This window comes from Acomys minous, assembly GCF_964271855.1.
Source record: "Acomys minous genome assembly, chromosome: 20".
NCBI classification, from domain to species: Eukaryota; Metazoa; Chordata; class Mammalia; order Rodentia; family Muridae; genus Acomys; species Acomys minous.
Genome location: NC_140502.1, coordinates 21,017,799 through 21,044,552, shown reverse-complemented (window position 1 = coordinate 21,044,552; position 26,754 = coordinate 21,017,799). Strand labels below are relative to the sequence as shown.

General features: G+C 53.8%; 1 protein-coding gene across 1 annotated transcript; it reads right to left on the bottom strand.

Annotated features, from left to right (window-relative positions):
- Positions 1-500: 500 nt before the first annotated feature.
- On the bottom strand, positions 501-21,874 carry CADM4 (cell adhesion molecule 4). The gene is given in 10 exon segments (XM_084769990.1): positions 501-1,526; positions 2,092-2,220; positions 2,584-2,756; positions 3,890-3,980; positions 4,091-4,255; positions 4,723-4,839; positions 4,842-4,856; positions 5,134-5,286; positions 5,489-5,635; positions 21,722-21,874. Coding segments are annotated over 10 exon segments (1,164 nt in total). The 5' UTR covers positions 21,786-21,874; the 3' UTR covers positions 501-1,416.
- Positions 21,875-26,754: the final 4,880 nt, after the last annotated feature.

The following is a 26,754-nucleotide window of genomic DNA, read 5'->3' as shown; positions in this document are numbered from 1 at the left end:
TTGCTAGGATTACAGGAATGTACCCCTCATGCTGGTTTATTACATTGCCCAGGCTGACCCTAATCTCTTAGGTTCAAGCACTTGGCAGTGACAGGATGCTAGTGTGAGCTGGGAACGTAGGACCAGAGACACTGCCATAGCGACTGGACGAAGACAGCGCTGGTAAAAGCCGCACAAATTGCCGCCGGTAACCCAGCCTTTTAGAAGCCAAGGCACGGAGCTCTAGACCAGCCTTGGGTTAAAGTATAAGATGCAGTCTCAAAATGCAGAAACAAAACAAAACAAAAACAAAAACCTTCACCATTCCTTCCCCCACCCCCCCAAACCCAAAGAACCAAGTCTGGAATTGTGGGGAATAGTGGACGGAGGTAGCCTTGGTGACGTCTGGCCCCTTCCCACTTAGGTGCATTAGCACCTCCCTCCCATGCCCCGGCGTCTCCCGCTCCCCAGTGGCACAGCAGTGGGCAGAGAGAGGGACAGACACACAACCACCCCAAGACTTATTCTCTCCTCAGTTTAATGGTGGTTAGTGGGATTGCCAACCCCCCTCCCTCTCCCCGCCCCGCCCCGTACAAAAATGTGTTTTGTTTCGTTTTTAAACAAGAAAAAGGGGCAAAAGCCAGGAATGGGGAGGGAGAGGGGTGCAATCTGATATTTTTCATACAGATTTTTGAATTTTTTTTAATATATTATATATAAAACCATAGAGACCACACATCCCCTCCAATCTCCTTTCCCCCTCCCCGGGGGGCCTGGGAGGAGAGACTGGGAAGGCCCCCCCAGGAGTGGGTGGACAGACAATTATGGGAGGGAAAGATGTGGGGGGGGGGGTCAAGGTGGAGGGAAGAGGAGCCGCCCAGGAACCTGGAGAAGGGCTGATAAGAGTTGGGGTTGTCTCCCTCACTGCCCCCATCAGAGTTTTTTTACACAAAGACACAGAATTCCCATTTCCACGCCCTCCCCTGCCCCTCCCCCCACCGTGCAAACATGGCTTTGCAAAGAGGTGCCCAGAGCTCTGCGGAACTCTTACAATGGCTGGCGTGGGGTTCCGGGACCCCAAAGAAATCTGTTTCCCTTCCCCGCCCACCCCACCCTTCCCAGAATCTGACCCCCTCCCCACAAGACCTGGTTCTGTACCTAGGGGTTCTGGCCTTCCCCTAGTTTTCTTCCCCCAACCCAAATCCCTATTACCCGTCCTTGGACTCGGGGTCTTGCAGGGACCTTCAGTCCCTGTCTCCTAGGGGACCCTAAGCCTCTGGACCCTAGCCTTTGGCCCTGGGAGAGATCCAGGCATCCAACACCCCCTAATCCCTGCCCAAGTGCCTGAGGTGTTAGCAGTGGGGGAGAAGCCCACCATGCCGGACTCTGGTCAATGTCTTTGCGGGTTCCTTGCAGCTGCCAGGTGGGGGGGTGGAGTCAGATGAAGAATTCTTCCTTCCGCTTGTGTCCGTCGCTACCATTGAGGAAGGCTTCCCTGGCTTCTCCCTGCTCATCCAAGCCACTGGCCTCGTGGGTCAGATAGGAGCCTGGGGGCGGAAGCACGCCCCAGGGGCGGAGGGGATGTGTGTGTGAGCCCAGGAAGTGGATATAGGAAAAGGACCGGCAAGAGACACATCATATGGAGGAAGGGGGAGAGAGGGAGCCAGAGTGTAGTTCAGTGAAGCACAAGACAGTGTGGCAGAGAAAGAGGTAAAAGAGAAATTAGGAAGACTCCAAAATAAAAAAAATCACAGAAAAAAACCACCTTTATCCCCCACGTGCAAGCTAGGCAGTCTATCAACTGCGCCCCATTCCTTGGCACCTTTATCTCCTCCCCGAACCTTTTCTTTTTTTTGATAGCATTCCCGTAAGTCTATGCTGTCAATAAAGCCGGCAATTTGAAAAACAAATTAGTCAGAATCCCTCCCCTTATTGTGCTAAATCTCAGCCCTTTCAGGGCCCAGGACCAAAAGCCCCACCCCTCACAAACAGTATCATGCAAAAAATATTTGCGTGATTTCAAATGCAATCCAGCCTCTAGGCCCCGCCCCCTTGCCGTCCACAAGCAAACGCACCACACCCTTGGTTGATTTAGGCCCTGTCCGCACTTACCCTTCTGTCGCACGGAGCACCAGACCATGCCCACAAGCACACATATGATCAGAAACACCAGGAGCGCCAGGATGCCGCCCACAATGGCGTAGGGAACCGACGTCTGAGCCTCTACCACTGCACCGGGGTCTGTCAGAGGCACAAGGTCGTCAAAAAAGAGCCTAATCCAGCCTACTGCGGCCAGGCCATCAAGCCATTTTGCACACAGATTTACTCCTTGTTGGCCAGCCGCCGCGTAGCCCGCCCACCCCCACCCCTCTTTTCTTTAGTTCTCTCTCCGGTTGCTCCAGTTACTTGAGAATCTTTCACGCTTGGTGGGTCTTCCATTCCTAGTATCTACCCACCTCCTCGCCCTTCCACTCCTCACCCCATTCCATCCCACTCTAAACTTTGGGGGTTTTCAAAAACCATGTTGCTTATTTTGTGTTCATGGCCTTAAGCGGATTTACGGGCCCTCACACCAACTGCAGCCCGCCCCCGCCCCGCCCTTACCATAGACCACAAGCACGTAGAGCGCCCTCGCGTGGCCGTGCTTGTTCGCAGCCTCGCAGGTGTAGGTGCCATTATCGGCAGATACCAGGCCAGGCAGCGTGAGCGTCTCCCCCACCGCCTCCGCTCTCTCCGGTAGAGACTCATTCCCACGGTTCCAGCGGATCTGGTTTGGCCTGGGCGGGGCGTGGGTAAGAAAAAAAAAAAAAAGCAGGGTTAGGAACCCAAGAATCCTACGTCTCAGAGATCTGGATATGCAGCTCTGATCCAGCATTAACCTCCAAATAAGCGGCTGTTACCGCCGGTGTGTGTGTGTGTGTGTGTGTGTGTGTGTGTGTGTGTGTGTGTGTGTGTGTTAGACCCTTTGCCAGCTATGCATAAGCTGCTAGGTTCAGTGCCTGGCAATGTGTGTGTGTGTGTGTGTGTGTGTGTGTGTGTGTGTGTTAGTTAGACCCTTTGCCAGCTATGCATAAGCTGCTAGGTTCAGTGCCTGGCAATGAAAATGGGAAAAGGAAGACCCAACGACTCTACGAGATACCTAAATGGGTAATGACGAGGCGTGTCAATGAGCTTGATTACGTGTTAGATTCCTGGGAGCCACATCTTGGAGGGGCAGAACGAATTCTCACGAATTGTCCTCTGACCTTTATTACCTGTGTAATGGTACGCCTCCCACCCCCTGCAAATTATCTTTTTTTTTAAACATTTATTATTTATACAGCTGTCTGCCTGCATGCGTGCCTACACACCAGAAGAGGGCACCAGAGCTCACTATAGATGGATGTGAGCCACCATGTGGTTGCTGGGAATTGAACTCAGGACCTTTGGGAGAACAGACAGGGTGCTCTTAACCTCTGAGCCACCTCTCCAGCCCACCCCACCCGGGCTGCCAATTATGTACTGTAAATGTATGAGAGTTTTGTCTGTGTGTATGCCACACACCTCGGGCGTACAGTGCCCTCAGAAACCAGAAGAGGACGTCAGATCCCCAAGGATTGGCCTTACAGAGGCTTGCTAGCCGCTGTCTGGGTGCCGGGAATTGAATTAGGGTCTTCTGGATGAGCAGCTGAGCCATTCCTAAACACATAATCCTATTTATTCAAATAAAAGGTGCTGTCTCGCGACCTTTTCCTAATGGAAAACCAACAGGCTTGAGGCCAGCTTTTACTTGCAACCAGAGCTGGAAGAGCCCTATACCACTTCCAAGGCCTTTTCCTCAGGAGTCCGGCTTCGCAATCTCTTTCCATAGGACCCAGCAGTGCAAGCCCCAAGCCTCTTTATCGCCTAGGAGCCACAAGTCAGATCTCACCTGGGGTTCCCTGTGACAGCACACGTCAGCACCAGAGTGTCTCCCTCCCTCACTACAGCTTGAGAGGCGTGGATCCGCGCCGTGGGGGAGTCTGCAGCGCAGGAGGAAAAAAAAAAACAAAAGAGAGAGAGAGATCGTGTGGCGGGGATGGGGGAACCTTTCGGGGCGGGCGGCTGGCGCGCAGACCCCTGAGCGACTTACACTGCACATCCAGCACGTACTGCGTCTGCTTGCTGTGTCCCGAGGGCAGCGCCTGGTTCTGCGCTTCACAAATGACGATCCCGCCGTCGTCCTTGCGGTCCACACGGAACCGCACGGTGCTCGCCACGCTCCACACCTTGCCGTTCTCCTGGCCGCTGCTCACTCCTGCCCGACCCAGCCCAGTGACGTCAGGCCAGGGGTTCTGCCCGGCCTCCCGATCCTAAGCCAGGCTGCAGGCCAAGCCTCCCCTTAATCACCCTAGCCACGCCTCTTGTCACTCTAACGCCTTAAGGAGTCTGGTCTAAGTTTGCTTTGAGGCAGGGTCTCAAGTGGTCCAGCTTGGCCTTGAACTCGCTAGGTAGCTGAGCATGACCTTGAACTGCTGATCCCCTCCTTCCTACCCTCTTCCCAAATGCTGGGGGTGACAAGCGCGTGTGCCATCCCTCCTGGCTCAACAGCTAAACACGGACCGGGAGGTGTCAGAACCTGTGCGCTATTCCCCAGGCCCCGCCCACCACCCACCTCACCCCCACCCCACCCCACCCCACCCCACCTCTTTCCTAAGCTCCGGGCGCCCCGACCCCACCCCCACTCCCCACCCCGCTCGACCACCCGGGCTTAGCCCTGGGCACCTTTCAGCTCCTTGCGGTCGCGATACCAGCGTAGGGCCGCTGCGGGGCGCGACCGCGGAACCAGGCAGCTGAGTTCCACCTCGCCGCCCTCCACCGCTTGCTCTCGGACCTCCACCACGGATTCTCCGGAGCCACTGTGCAGAGAAAGGGGGGCGCACGGGGGTGTCAAGGGAGGCACGGAGGTAGGCCCAGGTCAGTCTGGCTGCTGAATCCCAGGGACCAATGGGAGCCAGGGTCCCACAGGTGGCAGGGGTCAAACGCAGAGACCAGAGGCCTGGTGGAGCCAGATGTCCAAGAGGTTAAAAGCAGCCAAGGCGAACGGGCCTCACAGGACAAATGAAGAGCGTTGAGTGAGTGACGGGTGGGCGCTGGGGGCTGCGCGGGGGGGGGGGGTAGGGCGGGGGGTTGTACCTAAGACGGTCAGCGTGGCGATCTGGTGGTGGGTGTCCTCCGTGTAGAGCTGGCAGAAGTAGCCCCCCTCGTCCTCCAGGCGGGCGTCTGAGAGCCTGATGCGCACTCGACGCGGGGAAAACTCCTCCAGCTGGAATCTCTCGTCCTTCAGAGCTAGAGCAAAAGGGCGCTTGAACTTTGGCGGGCGGGGAGGGGGGAGTTCTGTTCCCCAGACCGCCACCGCCATCATCCAGGGCGGATGCAGCCCCTGCGCGCCTTTTCCCCAACCACGGCTGAGTCTGACTCCCTTGGGAACTCATTCCAACCCCTTCCCCCCTCCAGCCCCGCAGGACCATGGGAGTCCCCCCGTACTCACCTCGGGTACCATTGAAAAAGAGGGTCTGCCGGGCCGGGTTCTGGATAACAACTATGGATCCATCGTACTGATGCAGGCGGCAGGTGATCTCAGCCACCCCACCCTCGGCTACTGTCACGTTCTCTGTCTGCACTTCCTGCCCCGTCCCTGAACCAAGAAAAACAGAAAGGAGAGTTCCTGTGATGACATTCAGTCGTGTGTGTGTGTGTGTGTGTGTGTGTGTGTGTGTGTGTGTGTGTTTTCACATTCCAGTGTTGAGCCCCCCCCATGACATGGGGACTCTCTTCCTCTATGGTTCAACCTTATTCGTTGAAGCAGAGTCTCTCAGCTGTTTCCCCCCCCCCCCCCAGAACACAGCTAGGGGTCAGACTTGATAAGCAGCCAGCTTCACCTGCCAGCTTCCTCTGACCATGGGATGGATCTCTGTCTTTGGCGCAAGCTTCCATGACCAGGGTCGACTTATGTGGGTGCTGGGGATCTGAACCCTTGCTGGAACATCTCCCTAATCCCTGCTTTGCTTCTTGTTGAGGCGAGTCTCTCGCCCTGTAGACCAGATGCCCTGTAGACCAGATCAGCCTCAAACTCTCCTGTCTCAGTTTCATGGGTGCTGAGATTACAAACACGAGCCACCAAACGTGGCCTTTAGTTCTCTCTCTCTCTCTCTCTCTCTCTCTCTCTCTCTCTCTCTCTCTCTCTCTCTCTCTCTCTCTCTCTCTCTCTAATCTGAAGGGGCAAAATGGTTTCTAGAGGATCCAGGCAGCATTCCATGTGGCACGTGTCTGTGGGAGCAAAGGGGGCACTAGGCAGGGGAACGGACAGAAGAAACCCCACTGAATCTTGGAGCTGAATTCACCTGCCGTAGGAGGCCGCCTTCTTTCACACCAGGGCACCCACTGAGGGTCACCTAACGGGTTTGTCTTACCACATATGGCTGGAACATATATAGACCAGGCTGGCCTGGAAGTCACAGCATCCTCCTGCCTGTGCCTCTCCAATGCTAAGGTCACAGACTTACATCATCGCAGCCAGCTACAAATTCGCTCTGTCCCCTCCTGCTGTGGTGCTCCTCCCCTGATGTCCCAAGGCAAGCCTGGTCTACAGGCGGAGGGACCTTTTGTAAGCCGATTCAGCTGACCCTCCCTTTAAGGAGTCTCTACCTCCCTGAACCCAGGCTGGCTTATTATGGCTTGCGGTGACCAACAGAATCTTCTAGACGGGGCATGCTGGCACAGAGATGATGTTCCATCATTTGGAAGGCAGAGGCTAGAAGGATCTGCAGTTCAAGGCCAGCCTGGGCTATGCATTAAGATCAAAAGCTAGACCCTGTCTCACAAACCGAAGAAAGAAAATAAATAATAGGGGCTGGAGAGATGGCTCAGTGGTTAAGAGCACTGCTTGCTCTTTCAGAGGACCCGGGTTCAATTCCCAGCACCCACATGGCAGCTCACAACTGTCTGTAATGGCAAGATCTGACACCCTCACACCAATGCACATAAGTTAAAATTAAATAAAATATTAAAAAAAAGAAAATAAATAATAGCACACGTGTGCACACATGCACGTAAATGAACACATGCGTGTGTGTACACACACACACACAGAGGAGTGGGGATGTCTGTAGGAAGAGTGTTTGTCTAGCAAGCATGAAGCTCGGCGTTAGGTCCCCCAGCACTGTGTAAGATGGGTCTGGTGGTGAATGCCTTGTAACCCCAGCAGCACTGGAGGTGGAGGCAGGAGGTCTGAAGTTCAAGGTCATCCTCAGTTACATGGCGGGTAGTAGGAGGCAAACCTGACAAGGGAGAGGCTTTTTTTTTTTCCTAGAAATGATCTGGTAAGAGTCACGGAGCCCAGGCTTACCTAACAGCTTCCTCTGCACCATCTGCTACCCGGAAGCTGTTGGGTAAAGATGCCCAGAACAGCCAGCCCCTTTGAAGCTCCTTGCCACCCATCCTGTGAGGATGGGAGCCCATCGTGAACCTCACAATCTCACTGAACCCCTCCGGGTGACCCACGCGGGTAAACCAAGAGAAGCCTGCTAACCTGAACCAGTCAGTCCCAATCTCCGACAGAGTCTGAGTCAATAAAGCGCTTCCCAAATTGGGCAGTAGTGGCGCACGCCTTTAATCCCAGTGCTTGGGAGGCAGAGGCAGGCAGATCGCTGTGAGTTCGAGGCCAGCCTGGTCTACAAAGTGAGTCCAGGACAGCCAAGGCTACACAGAGAGACCCTCTCTCAAAAACCCAAAAAAAAAAAAAACCATAAAAACAAACAAACAAATAAATAAAGCGCTTCCCCTACCACTTTGGTGTTCCGGGACAAAGTCTTGCTGTGTTACTCAGCTGGTCTTGAACACCTGACCCTCCCGCCTCACTCCCACAGTGGTGTGGCTACAAGCGTATGACTTTGTCCCCTGGCTCTCAGCAGTAATTTTCTTTCCTTCCTTCCTTCTTTCTTTCTTTCTTTCTTTCTTCCTTCCTTCCTTCTTTATGTATACAGTGCTCTGCCTGCATGTACACCTGCACACCCAGAAGAGGGCATCAGATCACATTACAGATGGCTGTGAGCCACCATGTGGTTGCTAGGAATTGAACTCATGACCTCTGGAAGAGCAGTCAGCGCTCTTAACCTCTGAGCCATCTCTCCAGCCCTCGGCAGTCATTTTCCAAAACCACTAAGTGCCGAGTGGTCTGTTCCACTATAACATCCTTGGCGCTGCCACATACCCATGCTGCTTCCCCCAGCATCCCCGTGGAGGGGGGGGTGTCACGTGACTGACTTAGGGCCGATGGATGGATGTAATTCTTCCCACTTGTCCTTGCTCCCCCACAAGTCTACACACCTACTGGGGCCATGACAATCTGAGGCGCTCACAGAAAGGCAGGACCCCGCACAAGAGCCCCACAGTTGCCGGGTCTCCATGGCCTGCCTGTGACTTACTCTCATTTCATAAGATAGGGTCTCTCTGCAAAGCCCTGTCTGACCTAGGACTCTTGTGTAGACCAAGCTGCCTTCAAAGTCACAAAGATAGACCTGGTTCTGCCTCCCAAGTGCTGGGATTAAAGGCGTGTGCCACCACACTTGGCTTGCCAGTGTACATCTTTAATCCCAGTACTCTGAGTTTAAGGCCAGCCTGGTCTACAGAGTGTGTCCCAGAAGGGCCAGGGTTACCTGGAAAAACCTCATCTCGAAAACAAAATAAAAACATCATCATCATAGAAAAATTTAAAAAGATGTGCATCACCATGCTCAACTCAGATCTCTGATTTATTGTTAACACAAGTTCAGGATTATTTGTGACAGCAGTTAGCCTACCCTGAATAACCATTAGAAGAACAAATTACAAGTCTGGAAAGGTAATATTGGGAGTAGGTGGGGCCCCTGCCTAGAATCCCCCAGTGAGGGGCTGGAGAGCGTGGCTCAGTGGTAGAGCCCCTGCCTAGAATCCCCCTGTGAGGGGCTGGGGGTATGGCTCAGTGGTAGAACCTCTGCCTAGAATCCCCCAGTGAGGGGCTGGGGTGTGGCTCAGTGGTAGAGCCTCTGCCTAGAATCCCCCAGTGAGGGGCTGGGGCGTGGCTCAGTGGTAGAGCTCCTGCCTAGAATCCCCCAGTGAGCGGCTGGGGTGTGGCTCAGTGGTAGAGCCCCTGCCTAGAATCCCCCAGTGAGGGGCTGGGGGTGTGGCTCAGTGGTAGAGCCCCTGCCTAGAATCCCCCAGTGAGGGGCTGGGGGCGTGGCTCAGTGGTAGAGCCGCTGCCTAGAATCCCCCAGTGAAGAGCTGGGGAGCGTGGCTCAGCGTTTGCTTGACCTGGGCAAGGTCGTGGGTTCCATTTCTATTAGCAAAGAAAAAAACCAAAAGCCAAGTGCTCGCAGGACCCCCAGTGTCTTCTCCAACACAACACTACCACAGCTACCATTGAATAGTCTTTTGCTGTTGGAGGTTCTGTGGTAAAGGCATTGCAATGTCCTTCCTTCCTTCTTTATTTATTTATTTATTTTTGGTTTTTAGAGACAGGTTCTCTCTGTATTAACTTTGGCTACTTGGCTGTCCTGGACTCACTTTGTAGACCAGGCTGGTCTTGAACTCACAATGATCCGCCTGCCTCTGCCTCTGGAGTGCTGGGATTAAAGGCGTGTGCCACCGCCGCCTGGCTCCTTTTTTTTTTCTATTTATTTATTTATCTATTTAAATTTTTCGAGACAGGGCTTCTCTATGTAACCCTGGCTGTCCTGGACCTTGTTCTGTAAACCAGGCTGGGCTTGAACTCACAGAGCTCTGCCTCAGGAGAGCTCAAAGTAAAGGCCTGATGTGCTATCACTGCCCAGCAACGGGACTCTGCTTCAACACCCATTTCCCCAATTCCCCCGACAATGAATCAGGACCAGTGGCTGAACCCAGGGCCTCACAGCCCAGATCCCAGTGTAGACATAGGTGGGGGAAATTGGCCACCATCAAGACTGCAAAATCTGGGACCCTATGACCTCTGGTCCTGCCCCTGCATCCCTTTGGGCCATGTGAGTAAATGTCCAGCATTGGGCAGGGGCTATGGCGTTTGCATGTGACGGGCCTGCCATGGCGAGAAGCACGGAAAATCGCTATATTGATTGCATATTGTTTTTTTGTGGTGTTAGCTGAGTCTGATCTCTCCGGGTTGCCCAGAGGTTCTGAACTTCAGGACTCAAGTGATGCTCTTATCTCAGCCTCTCTGGTGCTGGAGGCAGAGACATATACTACTGTGGATGGTTAGTTATTTGAATGTATTTACTCGTTTTTTAAAAATTTCTACTTTATTTTATGTGCGTGTGCGGGATATTTGGCCTGCGTGTATGCGTGTGCATCGTGTGTGTGTGTGTGTCTGGTGGCCACAGAGACCAGAAGAGGGCACCTGAACCTTGAAATGGGAATCACAATGGTTGTGAGTCACCAGCATGTGGGTGCTGGGTATGAAAACCCGGGTCCTCTGGAAGAGCAGCTGGTGCTCTTAACCACTAAGCCATCTCTCCAGTCTCTGGATTGATACTTATTCTGTGTGTGCATGCATGCGTGTGTGTGTGTGTGTGTGTGTGTGTGTGTGTGTGCATGCATGCGTGTGTGTGTGTGTGTGTGTTACACACACTTGTGTACCTACTCATGCATGAGTGTACACACAGAACCCAGAGGAGGGTATTAGGGTTCTGTCCATCTCCACCTTAATCCTTTGGGCAAGGTGTCTCCCTGAACCTGGAACTCACAGTTTGCCTTTTCCCGCAGAATGGTATCCTGCACCCACTGAGCCCTGGGAGATAGATTTAAGCCCATTTCCGTTATCCTTAAATGGTAGCAGCTGGCTGATGGCGTGATAGATCGCCCCTGCAATCCCCACACTCCGGGGACGCCGAGGAAGGAGGCTCTTCCAGTCCACCCAGGGCTGTATCAGGAGCCTCTGCCTCGAGGAAACAAAATAAGCTAAGTGATTTTCCGTGCCTCGTCTATTCTGTCTCGTGGGTTAGTTGTCCGGGAGGTTTCTGAGGCTGGTACCCAGAGATAAGTCAGAGGAGGTCCAGTCCCTTGGGAACGAGCCATGAATCAGTGCACTGTCCTGTCAGAAGTGGTACCCTCCCTGCTAAGAGCATAGGTAACCTAGAGGGATGCAAACAGGGGGCTGTCGGTTTCATATCTCAACACTCTTCCACTTATCACCAAAGAATCTTCACTGTACTTATGGCTGTCCCCCTGTGCAGGAAGATATTTCTGACTCCCTTGCAGCTAGGCAAAGCCACGCGACAAAGTTTATTCCAGTTGGACCTATGCAAAAATGTCATCTAGTCATTTGTAGAGTAATTCCTAATAAAAAAGAGACAAGTCCTTTTTGTTTGTTTGTTTGTTTGTTTTTGTTTTTTTTTTTTTTTGTTTTTTCAAGACAGGGTCTCTCTGTGTAGCCTTGGCTGTCCTGGACTCACTTTGTAGACCAGGCTGGCCTCGAACTCACAGTGATCCGCCTGCCTCTGCCTCCCGAGTGCTGGGATTAAAGACGTGTGCGCCACCATGCCCTGCTTTTTTTTTTTTTTAACTGGGACACCCCCCATGCATCCTGGAAATAGGATGGGATATGTGGAATTCTGGCAGCCATTTTGGGTCCCAGAAACAAAGGACAGGAGGAGTGATGGAACCGACAGTAGGAAGCATCCGGGTCTTTGTTGGACGGTGTCGGGCAGCCACATCTTTTTGTGTTGGCAGAATCTCAGCCACCCTCTGCGTTTTGTCTAGTGTCTCCTAGGATGACAACTCGACACACGGCATCCTTGCCTCACGTATTTCCTTCCCTACGTTTTTACAAGTTCAGTTTTGCCACAAACCACCCGACTCAGTGGCTCAGGCCAAAGGACGACAGGCCACCCGAGCGTTTGACCTTTCCCTCGGCCCTAACGCCCGCCCCTTCAGCGAGGTCTGCCACGTTTCGCCTTTATAACATATCTGAATCTATTCGGCTTTGACTGTCTCGCCTCCCAGCACCCTCTCCTGGCATCGCCTCGCATCTGGACGCATCCAGAACCTCGCTGTGGATCTCAACTTCCAAGCCTGCCTCTCACATCCAGGCTGACCCGTAGCGCGTGCCTCCCGCATGCTAACTAAGATAAACAGGCACACCATCATGCCCAGACTGTATGGCTGCTGCTGCTTCTTCTTCTTCTTCTTCTTCTTCTTCTTCTTCTTCTTCTTCTTCTTCTTCTTCTTCTTCTTCTTCTTCTTCTTCTTTTTTCCTTTTTCATTTCATTTCTTTCCCTTTTCCCCCTCCTCCTCTTCTGTTTTGATTTTTTTCAAGAAAGGTTTTTCTCTGTGTAGCCTTGGCCGTCCTGGAACTTGTTCCGTAGATCAAGCTAGCCTCGAACCCACAGAGGTCCGCCTGCCTCTGCCTCCTGACTGTTGGGATCAAAGGGTGTGCCATGCCACCACCTGGCTACCTGGGCACCTAGCTGACCTGGAACCTGATATGTAGATTTGGCCAGGAGTAAAGGTTTGTGCCACTGTACCTGACTAGGTGGACTTTTGTTTTCCGAGACAGGGTTTCTCTGTGTAGCCTTGGCTATCCTGGAACTAGTTCTGTAGACAAGGCTGGCCTCTGGCTCAGAGAGATCCACCTGCTTCTACCTCCCAAGTCCCACCACTTCCTAGCTTCCTCTTTTTAAAATTAAGATTTATTTCTATTTTATGTGTGTAAGCATATTGCCTGCATATACGCATGTGTACCACTTCTGGACTCCGAGGGCACCAGGCACACACATGGTATACAGACATACATATGACCCAAACACTCATACATATAAAATAAAAATGTAAACAAAGACAAACAAACAAACAAACAAAAAGGCAGGTGTGGTGGCAAATACCTTTAATCCAAGCACTCAAGAGGAAAAGGCAAGTGGATCTCTGTGAGTTCGAGGCCAGCCTGGTCTATGTCGTGAGTTCTAATCTAGCAAGGGCCACAATGATACTGTCTCAGATAAAATAAGTATATAAATGAAAGCAAAAAGCAAGGCGGAGAGCAATTGAGAAAGTCATACACCTTGGACCTCTGGCCCCCACAAGTACATGCACACACACACACACACACGTGCACGTGCACACACTTACATGTAGACACACAAAGAGCCTGCTTACGGTATCATCTTGCATGCCTGTCTCTCATACCCTGGCTGGCCTTGAACACATGACCTTCTCCGCTTTAGCCTCCGGAGTGCTGTGAGGACAGGTGTGGGTCGCTAGGCCCATATTCAAACCACCTAACAGGGATGAATGAAGCTCAGTGGTTGGGCCCTTGCTGGGTGCTGTGCAAGGCCTCAGAGCCTAGGCCAGCCCAGTAGCCGCAGCCAGCCTTCTCACGGCAGTCTATCACAAACAAAGGCCTGTATGGGCCCTTCTGAGTACCGAACAGGCCTGGCCCTTCTGACCCTTTACGCTAACTGGCCTCACCGTCCCTCAGGCACACTGAACTTGCTCCCACTTCCTAGCCTTTACTTGCCATTTTCTCTTCCTGGTTACTCTCTTCTGCTCCCATCATCCCAAGGCTGTCTTCTGTGCTCCTTCAAGTCTCTGACCTCTGACCTCTGACCTCCTCCCTCACTCCCCATCTCTTTGGCTCCTTCCCATTATGGAAATAACACACAGGAAGTGTGCTTAGCCCTCAGTCACGATCTGGGTGGCAGAGTCAGGAGGATCAGCGGTTTAAGGTCATCCTCCACTGTGTGCTTGTTGGAAGCCAGCCTGGGCTACAGGAGACACTGTCTCAAAACTGCATCTCTGAGGAGCTGGAGAGACAGTTCCTCGGTTAAGAGGATCGCTTGCTGCTCTGGCAGACACGAGCTGGGTTTGAGTCCCAGCACCCACAACTTCAGGCAGCTCCCAACGTCCAGGAGTTCCGGGTCTAGGGGATCTGATGCCCCTGGTCTCTGCAGGTAGCTGCATATGTATACATATCCTAACACACATGTAATTTTTAAAAAATAATAAATCTTTAAAAAAAATATATATATATATATCAGGGCTTGAGAGATGGCCCTGAGGTTAGGAGCACTTGCTGTTCTTCCAAAGGACATGAGTTCAGTTCCCAGCACCTGAATCAGATTGTATCCAGCTGTCTGTAAATCCATCTCTGGGATATTTGATACCCCATCTGACTTCTGCAGGCACCTGCACACATGGGGCATACATTCACAAACACACACACACACACACACACACACGTAAAAGTAAAAATATTTTTGCATATTCTGTGATTTAAATTCACATTTTCATAGCTGTCACTAGTGTATTAAAATATGGTACTTACACCCAAATTCAAGAAAAAAAAATATTTTTGTTTTCTAAAGAGAAGCTCGGGACATAGCTCAGTGCCGCAGCATGTGCCTACCAAGTGTGAGAACACACGCACGCGTGCGCGCACACACACATGCACACGCACATACACAAGACCAGGCAAGGTGTCACAATCTTTAAACCCAGCACTTCAGAGCTTGGTGTACACAGTGAGTTTGAAACCAACCAAGATTACCAAACAGAGACCGTGACTCAAACAAAACAAAACAAAACAAAACAAAAATCAAAACTGGGCCATCGAGATGGCTCAGTGGGTAAAGACAGCAAGCCAAGTTTGATTCCCCAGGATCCACATACACAAAACAAATAAATAAGTATAGCAATAAAAGTTTAAAGATAAATAAAAGACATATAGCGACCTTGCAGAAGATGCCACACGACTCAGTCAGGGTCTCGGTTAGGCTCCAAACAGTTACGAACCTTGGGTTTGTGAGTTCTGCTCTTCCTTGAGATGGTGTCTCACTATGCAGACCGAGCTATCCTCAAACTCACTATATAGTCCAGGCTGGCCTTGAACTTCTGGTCTCCCCATGTCAGCCTCCCCTGGCGATGGGGTCACAGGCGTGTCCTGCCACACCCTGCCTGGGGACCTCATTGTAAAAGCCAGGCAGGTCCCAGCTCCAGCCCCTGTCATCCATATGACCTTGAGGAAGCTCCCTGGTCTTTATTAGCTGAGCCCACGCCATCTGTGAGATGACAGTGATGCGAGAGATAGCTTTGCAGGGGTCAGCCTAGTGCCCAATACTCAGGAAGAGTCCCCTCTGAAGGCTGTTATTACAGGCTACGAGGACAAGCCAGGCCCTGTGAAAGCTTGTCTGCATGGTCAAGACTTTCAAAAAAGAAACATCTTGCCAGGTGTGGTGGTGTACATCTATCTAATCACAGCACCCTGGAGGCAGAGGCAGGTGAATCTCTCTGTGTTTCTGGCCATCCTGGTGGACAGTCCCAGGCAGGCCAGGGCCTCTGTAGTAAAACCCCATCTCACAAAATCAAAGCGCTCTCTCTCTCTCTCTCTCTCTCTCTCTCTCTCTCTCTCTCTCTCTCTCTCTCTCTCTCTCTCTTTAAAAGATTTATTTGTTTGTTTTATGTATGGGAGTGCTCTATTTTTACAGCACACCAGAAGAGGGAATCAGACTCCATTATAGGTGGGTTGTGAGCCACCTGTGGTTGCTGGGAATTGAACTCAGGACCTTTGGAAGAGCAGGCAGTGCTCTTAACCTCTGAGCCATCTCTCCAGCCTTGGAACTGGGATTTGGTCCGCTTCGTAAAGTGCTTGCCTAGCATTTCCTGAGGTCCTGAGTTTGAGTCCCGAACACTGCACAAGCCAGACATAATGATACACACCTGTATTTACAGTGTTTGGGAGGTGGATCAAGAGTTTAAGGTTACCCTTAACTAAGCCAGCCTGGGCTATATGAGATGGTCTCAAAAAAGAAAAAAAGAAAAAGAAAAAAGAAAAACAAAACAAAACAAAACAAAAATTAACCAAACAAAATCTGAAAGCCTACCTCTGCCAGACCTCACACCTAGTGTAGATTACACCCCCCCCGCCCCCCCCCCCCATTTTACAGACCTGGAGAGTGAGGGTTGCAGGAGGGGGTCCCCCAAGAAGAGTTAATGGCAATGTTTGCCATTTCGTATGGGGAGATTATGGGGACCACTATATTCCCCCAACTGCTCTCTGCTTGAGGGTGCAGATGGGGTAAAGTTGGGGGGGGCTTTTGTTTGATTCCCTCCCCCTCCTGAGGAGTCAGTAAGCGACCGTGTTTCTCCCTGGAATACTAATTGGCCCAAGTCTTTTGTTTCTGGTTAGGGGGGGGTGGGGGGTGGGACTTTCTGGTCAGAGAGGGGCTGGACTTTTGGGACGGGGCATGGACCTTGAAATGGTGTTGACAGCCAGAAGTTATTATGGGTACTGTGCTCAGAAAAAGCAGATAGGAGGGTTCGGGAAAGGGGACTGTCAGGTGACATGGAGGGACTCAGCATCCTCCACCCTCATACAACCATAGACAACAACTGTCCCATGGCCCAGGCTTCCTCCCTCAGACACAAGGGTCTAGGCACAGGCCTCCTCCCTCAGACACAAGGGTCTAGGCACAGGCCTCCTCCCTCAGACACAAGGGTCTAGGCACAGGCCTCCTCCCTCAGACACAAGGGTCTAGGCACAGGCCTCCTCCCTCAGACACAAGGGTCTAGGCCCAGGCCTCCTCCCTCAGACAGAGGTTTAGGACAGCCTGCTTTCCTCAGACACAGGGGTCCACACACAGCCCTTCTCCCTCAGACACATGATCCAGGACAGCCCTCCTCCCTCAGACACAGGGGTCCAGGCCCAGCCCTCTTCCCTCAGACACAGGGGTCCAGGGCCAGCCCTTCTCCCTCAAAAACAGGGGTTCAGACCCAGCCTTCCCCTTAGACACAGGGGTCCAGGCCCAGCCCTCCTCCCTCAGACTCTTGAGACAGGGGTTCACACTGCACAGCTGGTGGATGTTTCCACAGAGACTAAGCAGGATGGGGGAGTACTTCCTGGGTCCTGAGTCAGCGAATACCCAAGGGAGTCTCAAGGTCACAGTTCTGGGAAGGTCATAGCCACCCCCCTCTATATCCGTTCCCCAGGGGGCCCCTGGCACCATGCCTCTTTCCTTTTCCCTCCCCTGGGAAGCTGGTACATTCCTGGGTCCTGCCTGAACCCCCCCCTCAGCCCCCCATCAGTGGCGGAGTCCGAGCATCCTTGCACAAAGCATCAATTCTTCCAGCAGACCAGCCTTGTGAAGGCGCCTGTATTTGCAGGACCTAGGCATCCAGGGTCCCAGCTCAACCTCCCTCGGAAACCCCCAGCCCCTTCCTCTGTCCACCAAGGAGGCTGAGCTTCTCTTTCCTCTTTCAGTACCCACAAGTATGGCCTCCCAGTTACCTCAGAGCTCAGATTTAGACCCCAGCCCCTCCTTCTTCAGACCCATAAATCCACTTTCCAGCCCTCCTCCTCAGACACAGGGGTCCAGCCCCCAGCCCCCTCAGACACAAGGGCCCAGACCCCCCACCATCCTCCCACAGTCAAGGTATCTAACCCCAGCGCGCGCGCACGCACACACACACACACACATACACACACACACACACACACACACACACACACACACACCCCTGACTCAGGGACCTCAGGAGCCCAGACCCCCCCCCATCATCCCCCAGACACAGAACCAGACCCCCACCATCCTCCCTCAGATACATGGGTTCAGACCCCAGCCCTTCTCCACCAAACACAGGGGCCCAGGCCCCAGTCCCCCCCACCCCTGCCTCAGACACAGGCATCCAGACCCCAATCTTCCTCATTCAGACCTTGGGGTCCAAGCCCCCAGCTTCTCCCCTCTTGAAAACTTTGGACTCCTAAACCACCATCCTGCCTTCCATATTTTTGTCTCCCCGGTGTCTGGGGACCCGGGCTTTAGCTGGGGGCGTCCAGAGGTGAGTCAGCAGCCTTACACAAAGTCCTCCCTGTGGCCCCCACGTTCCTGGGATACTTGGGACTCCCTGGATTCCAGGCTTCTGGCCCAGCCTGTGGGCGAGGAGTCCCTCAGAGGGTCGGTCACCCTGAGCGTGGGGTTCCCGGAAGAACGGAAACTTCCCCCTTGAACACAGCAGTTACCCCTCTGCACTTTGCTCCCCACCAAGACCCCCCGGCAGCCCACCACCCCATCCCCCTGAGTGCCCACAGAGGGGATCAGATGCCCCATGTCTACAGGCAGAAGACATGGGTGGCTCGGGTTCTGGTGCCATGGGGGCCATTGGATGCTGGCGGGTCTGGCTGCTTCCAACACCCCCCCCCCCAGACACACACATACACCCGGGGAGAGAGAAAGCTGCCTTTGTGTTCCCCGAGAGTCGGGGACAGGCCAGGCTCGCACGACATTAACCCACCCCTGGGCCAGAGCCTTGCTGCTGAGTCGAAGGTCTTGGAATCTGTGCTGGACCCTGACCTCCACCCCCATACTCTGGGGACCCAGGATCTAGTCTATGAGTGGGTTGTGGGGTGGGGTGGGGGACAGTGATAGCTATCTATCTCTCATTCTTTGGGGTGAGTCACAATTAGAGGAGGGTCCCTCTAGGCTCTAAATGGCAGCTTACAACCAGGACAGGGAGAAGTGAGTCACCCCAGAAGAGAAACTTGGAATTAATAAAGTCCCCTTCCGCAGGGCTCCCCAAGTCTTAACAGCCCCTTTGTTCTTTCCCAGTATCTGCATACCTTTCTCTGTTTCCTTCTGTTCTTACCCAGTTTTCAGCTGTGGGCCACCCCAACCCCCAGCCCCATGTGATCTCAGGGAGGGGGCACCTGCCGCTTTGCACATATTTCTATCCACCTGGACAGTGTCAACCTCATCCCCCTTTCATATCTCAGCAGGTGAGTGAGCCAGGAGAGACACGGTGCCGGTAAGGAGATGTGGTGACCACTAATACCTCCATAAAACGGATGGTCAGGGCCCTTCATAAAAATCTGATTAAAAAAAAAAAAGGTGGGCGGGGGTGGGGGTGGGGGACCAGACATATAATCCCAGTACTTGGGAGTCTGAGGCAGGAGGATTGCTATGAGTTTGAGACCAGCTGGGGGCTGCATAGTGACTTTAAGGCCAGCCTTTTGCACATGGTGAGGCCTTATATCCAAAAATAAGAGAAGAAGAAGAAGAAGGAGGAGGAGAAGGAGAAGGAAAGGAGAGAAAGAAAGAAAGAAAGAAAGAAAGAAAGAAAGAAGAGGTATATCAAAAGAAGCATCACAAATGTGAACCCTTGAGGACACGAGAAAGAGAAACTGAGGCCCAGAGAAGGACAGAAACCGACAGTAAACTATGTCAGAGAGGAATGCCAAAGCTGGCACCCAGTTCTTTAAGCAGCCAGGCTGGAGTTCTCCCCCAAGACGCCAAGCTCACCTCCCACTTGTAAAGTCCCACAGCGTGTAATTTAGAGGTCATTTACAGAAAGGGTTAAGGTGCCAGGAAGCGGTGCCTTTAAAACCAAGCCAGGGACAAAGCCACCTCCCAGAAGCGCCTGAGATTTGAATCCTGAACTGGCCAGCTACTCTGAGGTTCAAGGGCCCAGGGGCTGCACAACCTCAGTGGGTCAAAATTTGATTTCACAGATGTCAACTCGAATGGTCCCATCATTGGGAGTCTAGAACTTTTTTGTCTTTCTGTCTGTCTGTCTGTCTGTCTCTGTCTCTGTGTCTCTGTCTCTCTCTCTCTCTCTCTTTCTCTCTCACACACACACACATTTTCCACTACTGGTGATTGAACCTATGGCCAACTGCGTTGCCGCTAAGCTATAGTCCCAGCCCCTCACTGGCTGCTAGTTCAAGGCCAAGTGCTCACTGAGCCACACCCCCAGCCCCTCATTGGTGGATCCTAGACACCTATTACAAATAAGCTATTTCCTTAGCACCTCTTCCTTCCTTCCTTCCTTCCTTTCTTTCTTTCTTTCTTTCTTTCTTTCTCTCTCTCTTACATCTTTATTTTTAAACAGAATATCACTAACTTGCCCAGGCTGGCCTCGAACTCACTCTGTAGTAATCCTAGCAAGTCTGGAACTCATGTTCCTCCTGCCTTGGCCTCCAGAGCTGCTGGGGATTGCAGGCCATCATGCCCCACCCCACCTACCAAAAAAAAAAAAAAACCCCACAATTCTAGAAATGTACAGATGTTAAGGTTCTAAGGACTTCCAGTATCTAACAAGCGTGTCCACGTTTTAAATAACCCCAGGCTCTTTGTTTACTGGGTTCACTGGCTCCAGGAGCCTAGGAGCCTGGTTTCCATGCGTCAGAATAAAGAAGAATAAAAATGGACGGAAATGTGCCAAGGGCGCCAAAAGCTCTCACCTGGGAAATTGGGGCATGCCGGCCGCAAAGGGGGGGGGGGGGAGACTGATGAAAGTTGGGAAGCAACTACAGAATTCGACAGAAGAAAGGCAGAACTTCTAAAGTCGGCTTGGCCCCCCAGCCTCGACCTCAGCTGCAACCCTCACATCGTCAGGCATGGAGCTCGATCCCTTCACTTGGCAGAACTTGGAGCCAGGCAAGAGGGCTCCCAGCCCTGGGCCACCTGGGCTCTCAACTCCCCCTGGGAGACCTCAGTCCCGCTTTTCTTAGCTCAGCCACCTCCCGGGTCATGTATTCCTAGGCAAAGTAACTTGACCCACCACCGAGGAAAGAGTGTCCCATGGTAGAGAGGAGACACATAGGGTCCCTAAGTGTGAGCGTTCAGGTGACATTTCCTGACCTTGTCCCCAGCCTCAGGGTCACCCTGTCTCGGGTAGGGGGGTGGGTGGGTGGGTGGGTGGGGGGTCTTCACCTTCCCACGGTGAGGGAGAAAGACACGTGGGTGTCCTAGAGGGGGGCTCCTCTGTGAAACGTGGCCTGGGTGTGTGTGAACGGGTGGGAGGGTTTGGGGGAGACATTTGTGGAATCCACGTGTGTGCCCACATGTCAGCGTTCCTTATCCCACCTCACACATCTAGACTGTGGCTGCCTCGCCTGACTCCACTCAAAGAGCAAGGAGGAAAATACTTCGACGGAGGATGCACGGGGAGAGGAGGGGGGCGGGGGTTCCAGGGAGACAGTGGGATAGGGAGGAGAAAGGAGGCATCTAGGTAACAAGAGGCGGCTAGAGAAATGGGTGAATTGATAGGGAACAGAAAAGACAAGGGGATGAGACAGATGGGGGACAGAGAAGGGAAGTGATACAGGGTGTCAAGGAGACAGGGAGAGAGACGGTGATGGGGACATAGAGGGAGACAGAACAGAGTGAATGGTGTGTGGGGGGGGGGCGGCAGGCAGAGTGACCCAGGAAAAGGGGACAGAGGTGGGGGACAAAGGCAGAATGGAGAGACGGGAAGGGGGAGACAAGGAGAATGGAGGATAGACTTGAAGACTGAGGGACAGAGGACAAGGTGTGGGGGGGGGGGGGAGGTGGGGGAAGCAGACAGAAAGAGAGGGATCTAAAGACCAGGACCGAAGGACAGTGGGACCGGCTTGAAGAAGGCGGGCTTGGGGACATGAGGGGAAAGAGGGTCTCGGGCCCTTTGTCCCCGCGGGATCGGGGCCTTTGCGGGGTGGGGGGTGCTGCGGCACGGCGGCCCGGGCCCGCGTCCCCCCTCCCCTGCCCGCGGCTCCGGGCTCCTGGCCCGCGCTGCGCTTTGTCCCGGGGACGAGGGTCTCCCGCAGCAAACCAAACCTTCCCTCCCCTCAACCCCCCGACTCAAGCGCATTGTTCGGGCCTCTGCAGGCCCCCAGGCGACCCGGCTGTCACCGCGGCGCGACCCCCTCCCCAGCCCGACTGCAATACGCACACCTCCCTCGTCACCCGGATCCAGCCCACCGACCCGGCCCCCACCTCCGTCACCCTACCTGGCCCCGCCGCGGCCGCCCACAGCAGCAGCAGCGGCCACTGGAAGCGCCGGGCCCGGCCCATGGTGCCGCCGCCGCCGCCGCCACCGCCGCCGCCGCCGCCGCTCGCTCCCGGCCCGGCACCTGCACCTCCCGCGCCGCTGGCCCCGCCCCCGAGCCCGGGCCCGCCCCTTTCCCCGCCCACTGCGCGCCTGGGTGGGCGTGGCGTCATCTGAGGGGCGGGGCCGGAACGGGGTTAGTGAGCCTCAGACAATGCGGGGAGAGGGAGGACGGGAGCGCGCATGGGGCGCGCACGCGGGCGGAGGGGGCTTTGCGGGGCGGGGGGGGGGGCGTAGAGAGCCCAGGATAGTGCGGGGACGAGGGCGCGCGGGCGTGAGCGTGGCAGCATCTTGGGAGCCAGTGGGGGAGGACTTGGGAGAGCGGAAGGTCGGGAGGGTCGTGTGAAGGTGCAAAGGTGTGCACGCGTGTGCGCGCAGGCGTAGCCTGGGCGAGTGGGGCTCCCCAGAGGATGCTGCGCGGGAGATGCGCGGAAGATGCGCAAGAGATGCACCGGAGTGTGCGCGGAAGATGCGCGAGAGATGCGTGGGAGAGGCGCGGGAGACGCACAGGGGAAGGCACAGAAGACTCACGGGAGATGCGCGGCAGATGCACGAGGGGTGTGCAGAAGATGCACGGGAGACCCACTGGGGGTGCGTGGGAGATGCTCCGCAGATGCGCGGGAGGGCGGAAGCGCGCAAAGGTGCAGGGTGCCGGCGTGTGCAGCGAGTGTGAGCTTCTGGGGGGGGGGGGTTGGAATGTGATGCCCCAACGGTGAATGTGGGCAGGGAAAGAGTGAGAGGCTGGGCAGAGGGTGGCTGGGCAGGTGCGGACTTCTCTGGGCAGGGCATAGCATAGGGTCAGCTCCCTCCCTCTGATCCTGACCATGATACCTCAAGTTTCAGTCTTGTTTCCCTGGGAGGGGCTCCCAGAAAGCTCACTAGCTAACCAGACAGGAAGGAAGTCTTAATCCTACGCCCTGGGGAGGGAGAAGCCGCTGGGGCGACCTTCCAGGTGTGGCACCCAGGCTCTGCACCCTTCTCACGGCATGTCCAGTCTGTCGGTGTCACTCTATGGTCCAAGTTCCCTTCCCCAGCCTGTGGGCTGACTCATCCTCCACACTTTGGTCCTTTCTCTCTTTTGGGTACGGGTTCCCATGAACCCCCGGGGACACCTGAAGAAGGCCTTGGAGCAGGCTTAGAACCCACAGGACACAGAAGAGTGAGAAACTGTGATGTGGGAGGCCTCTGTCTCTCACAGGACTCACGGAGAGCAGGGAAACCGGGTCCACGTACGCCAATTCTGAAAAGCTATGCTTTTTTTTTTCCCTCCATCACTTCTGAACTGTTGTATAACCAGGTCAACCAAGGGCCATCACCACTAACACATTTCTTGTCCAATGCCTAGCTCCCAACATCCCTTCTGTTCTCAATCCTAAAGCTCCCCTTAACTCCTGTGGTCTCAGGACCGTGGCTCCCAGCATCCTCTCTGTCCTCCGGACCTCGGCCCTCTACCATGGCTCCAAAACCGCAGCCCTGAACCGCTTTATTTCTTTCCGGCTTCCTACTTAGCTCGAGGAATGGGGTGACTTGGGTGAGGTGCGAGTGAAATGTGAGAGGTGTATTAGCCTGTTTCCCGTTGCCAGTGACACCCGCCAGACAGAGACTGGATGAGTTAGGAGGGGAGGTTCGTTTTGTCAAGCACTCGGGGGGGGGGGGGGGCGGGGGTGCGCATCTGCCAATAGCTTTCTTGCTGAGAGACCTCAGGTTGTCACATGGTGGGAGCCGGAGAACACACGTGTCTCTCCTGGTCTCTCTCCTTACCCAGCTGCCAGCTGGCTCCACCCTGGTGATTTCATTGATGCTCAGAGGCCCCACCTCTAAGCGCTAGCACTGTAGTTGGATTAAGTTTCCATCCTTTTAGTGGCTTACCAGGGGATTAACATGCACGCATGCGCGCGCCCTTGTGTGTGTGTGTGTGTGTGTGTGTGTGTGTGTGTGTATGTCTGTGGGAATATGTGTGTTTCTGTGTATGTCTGTGTGTTTCTGTGTGATTGTGTGTTTGTCTTTCTGTGTTCATATGTGTCTGTATGTCTGTGGGGTTTTTTTTGTGTGTGTGTGTGTGTATGTCTGTGTATTTCTGTGTGAACACATGTGTGTGTGTTTCTGTGTGCTTCTGTGTTTGTATGTGTCTGTATGTCTGTGTGAATGTGTGTGTTTTTGTGTATGTCTGTGTGGATACGTGTTTCTGTGTGTGCTCTGACATGTGCGGGTGCACAAGTGTGTGTGTGCACCTACGTGTGGATTCTGGAGGACAAAACCTTAGGTGTCAGTCCTCCTCAGGTGCGTCTGAAGGGACTCTGGCCAGCTAGAGCGTGGTGACAGGGTCTGGCAGGCCCTGCCCTTCTCTCCCGTTCCCTCTGCCTTGCTAAATATTAGATTACATGCCTAAAGCCGGCCACCAAGATCCGTTCCCTTATTTGGCCACTTTCCCCTCTGGGGACCACTACCAAGGCCCAGCTATCAAAGTACCAAAGTCCAGCAATCCAAAGCCCCCTTTGGCTCACCTAATTAACATGCCCAATTAAAACTAAACACCTCATCTTTTACAAAAACAACTTATTTATTTATGTATACAGTGTTCTGTCTGCGTGTACACCTTCAGGCCAGAAGAGGGCACCAGATCTCACTATAGAAGGTTGTAACCCACCCTGTGGTTTCTGGGAATTGAACTCAGGACCTTTGGAAGAGCAGCCAGTGCTCTTAACCTCTGAGCCATCTCTCCAGCCCCTAAACACCTTACCTTAACACAGAGTTCCCCCGCCCCTTGTACCTTTATAAACCGCCATTTGCCTAACGGCCACGTCTGTCTCCTCTCTAACCAGAGACAGTCCTTTGCCTGCTCCCCCTCTGGGACAGATACTGCTTCCCTCTCTCCCCTGTCCTCTTCCCCTTCTCCTTAGTCCTCTGTCTCCTGTCTTTGTCTCCTGTTCCCTGGCCTCTGTCCCTCTGGGGCTAATACATCTCCTTTGTGCTGAGACCTTGGTCTTGGCTCATCCTGAGCAGGTGCTTTCCCTCCTAACAGTGCTGTCCTTAGCTGGGTGTGGTGGCGCATACCTTTAATCCCAGCACTCGGGAGGCAGAGGCAGGCGGATCGCTGTGAGTTCGAGGCCAGCCTGGTCTACAAAGCGAGTCCAGGACAGCCAAGGCTACACAGAGAAACCCCGTCTCGAAACAAAACAAACAGTGTCTGTCCATCTTTCTTGCTTTTTGAGATAAGTCCTGTCGCTAGGCTGATGCTCATCAACTAGACTAGGCTGCCTGGTACAAGCCCCAGGGTTCCTCCCGTCTGAGTCTCCCAGATCCTGGGGTGACGAGCACATGTCACCATGTCAGGCTCCTTTTTTTTTTTTTTTACATGAGTTTTGGCAATCGAACACAGGCCCTCGTGCTTGTAAGCCGAACACTTCACCAACTGACCCACCTCCCCAGCCCAGGATGGGCTTTCAACCGAACTTGCTGCCGCACAGTCAAGCTAGACCTATGATATTACCACAAGAGGGTAACTCATAGTTACCGTGGTTACTTATAGTGACCTTTCCCCTACACAGGCAGGTGGGGTTCCCATCCGTTAGTCTCCGGCTCGTGTCTTCTTCCCCAGCTGTGGGCATGCTGGCCTTGGATCTCATCTGTCAGGCTCTGTGTCTTCTGAGGAAGGCAGATCACTAGGAGAGTAGGGGTCATGTCCCTTCAAGGCATTCGTTCCATAGGGTTTTGGTGTAAAAGGTACACACACACACACACACACACACACACACACACACACACCACACAACCCAACTGGTGAGAGAGAGAGAGAGAGAGACAGAGAGACAGAGAGAGAGAGAGAGAGGGACAGAGAGTGAGAGTGAGAGAGAGAGAGAGAGAGAGAGAGAGACAGAGAGACAGAGAGACAGAGAGAGAGAGAGAGAGAGAGAGAGAGAGAAATGACTCAAGCGGGCTGGGGACACTCTGTGGGTAGAGTGCTCACGCAGTAGGCACAAAGCCCAGGCCTGATCCCCAGCACCACAGAATCGTGGCCCTGTGGCACACACCTGTAATTTCAGCACTCACCGGGAGTTTCGGGAGTTCAAGGTCCGCTTCCACTCCATAGTTTGGAGCCCGCGTGGCCTCCAGGTGGCCTGGTTTCAGTGAGGGAGGGGGAAGTGTTTGCTTTGAGTTTCCTTCAGTAGACTTCTTTGTTCAATTGTCCCTTTCCTTCCCCTGCCTGGCCTCACTAGTAATTCTAGCCCGGCGGGCTGTCTGCCAGCCATCTTTCAAGATGAGGGCAACCATCCTTTCTCAAGGTAGACAAGTGGCCGGGTCACGCCAAAGCTACGGGCCATTGCTGTCATGTGCACTCCCCCCCCCCCCCCCCGTGTGTGGTCGTGTGCGCATGCGCGCGTGCTCTCATGCTTGGAAGCCAGAAGGCAACATCAGTTCCCCTGGGGCTGGAATTTCAGGCGTTTGCTCCAGGCCTGGCTTGTTACATGCGTGCTACGATCCCAAGTCTGGTCCTCAGGATTGTGCAGATGGAACTCTTAACCACTGAGCCATTTCTCAGCCTCTCCCCCCCTCCGTCTCTCCCCTGTCTCAACACACAAAGAATCTATCTCCCTTTGGGACCCAGACTGACCTCAAACTCCAGCCCCTGCCTTTACCTCTTGTGTCCTGGGATTTCAATCTGGTTGCCTTAGAGCATTGCTACTCACCTATCCCCAAGTCGGTATCCATGGCTACGGGGGTTTGAGTGAACATGGCTCCCTTAGGCTCGTATATTTGAATACTGGGGCTTTAGTCCATGGAACTGTCTGGGAAGGATTAGGGGGGTGTGGCCTTCTTGGAGGCAGGCTTTGAGGGTTCAGAAGACTGATGCTATTCCCCCTTGGCTCATGTTTGTTCTCAGCTCTTCCGGTCACCTTGCATCTGTTTCCCCCCCCCCCCCCCATGAACTCTAAC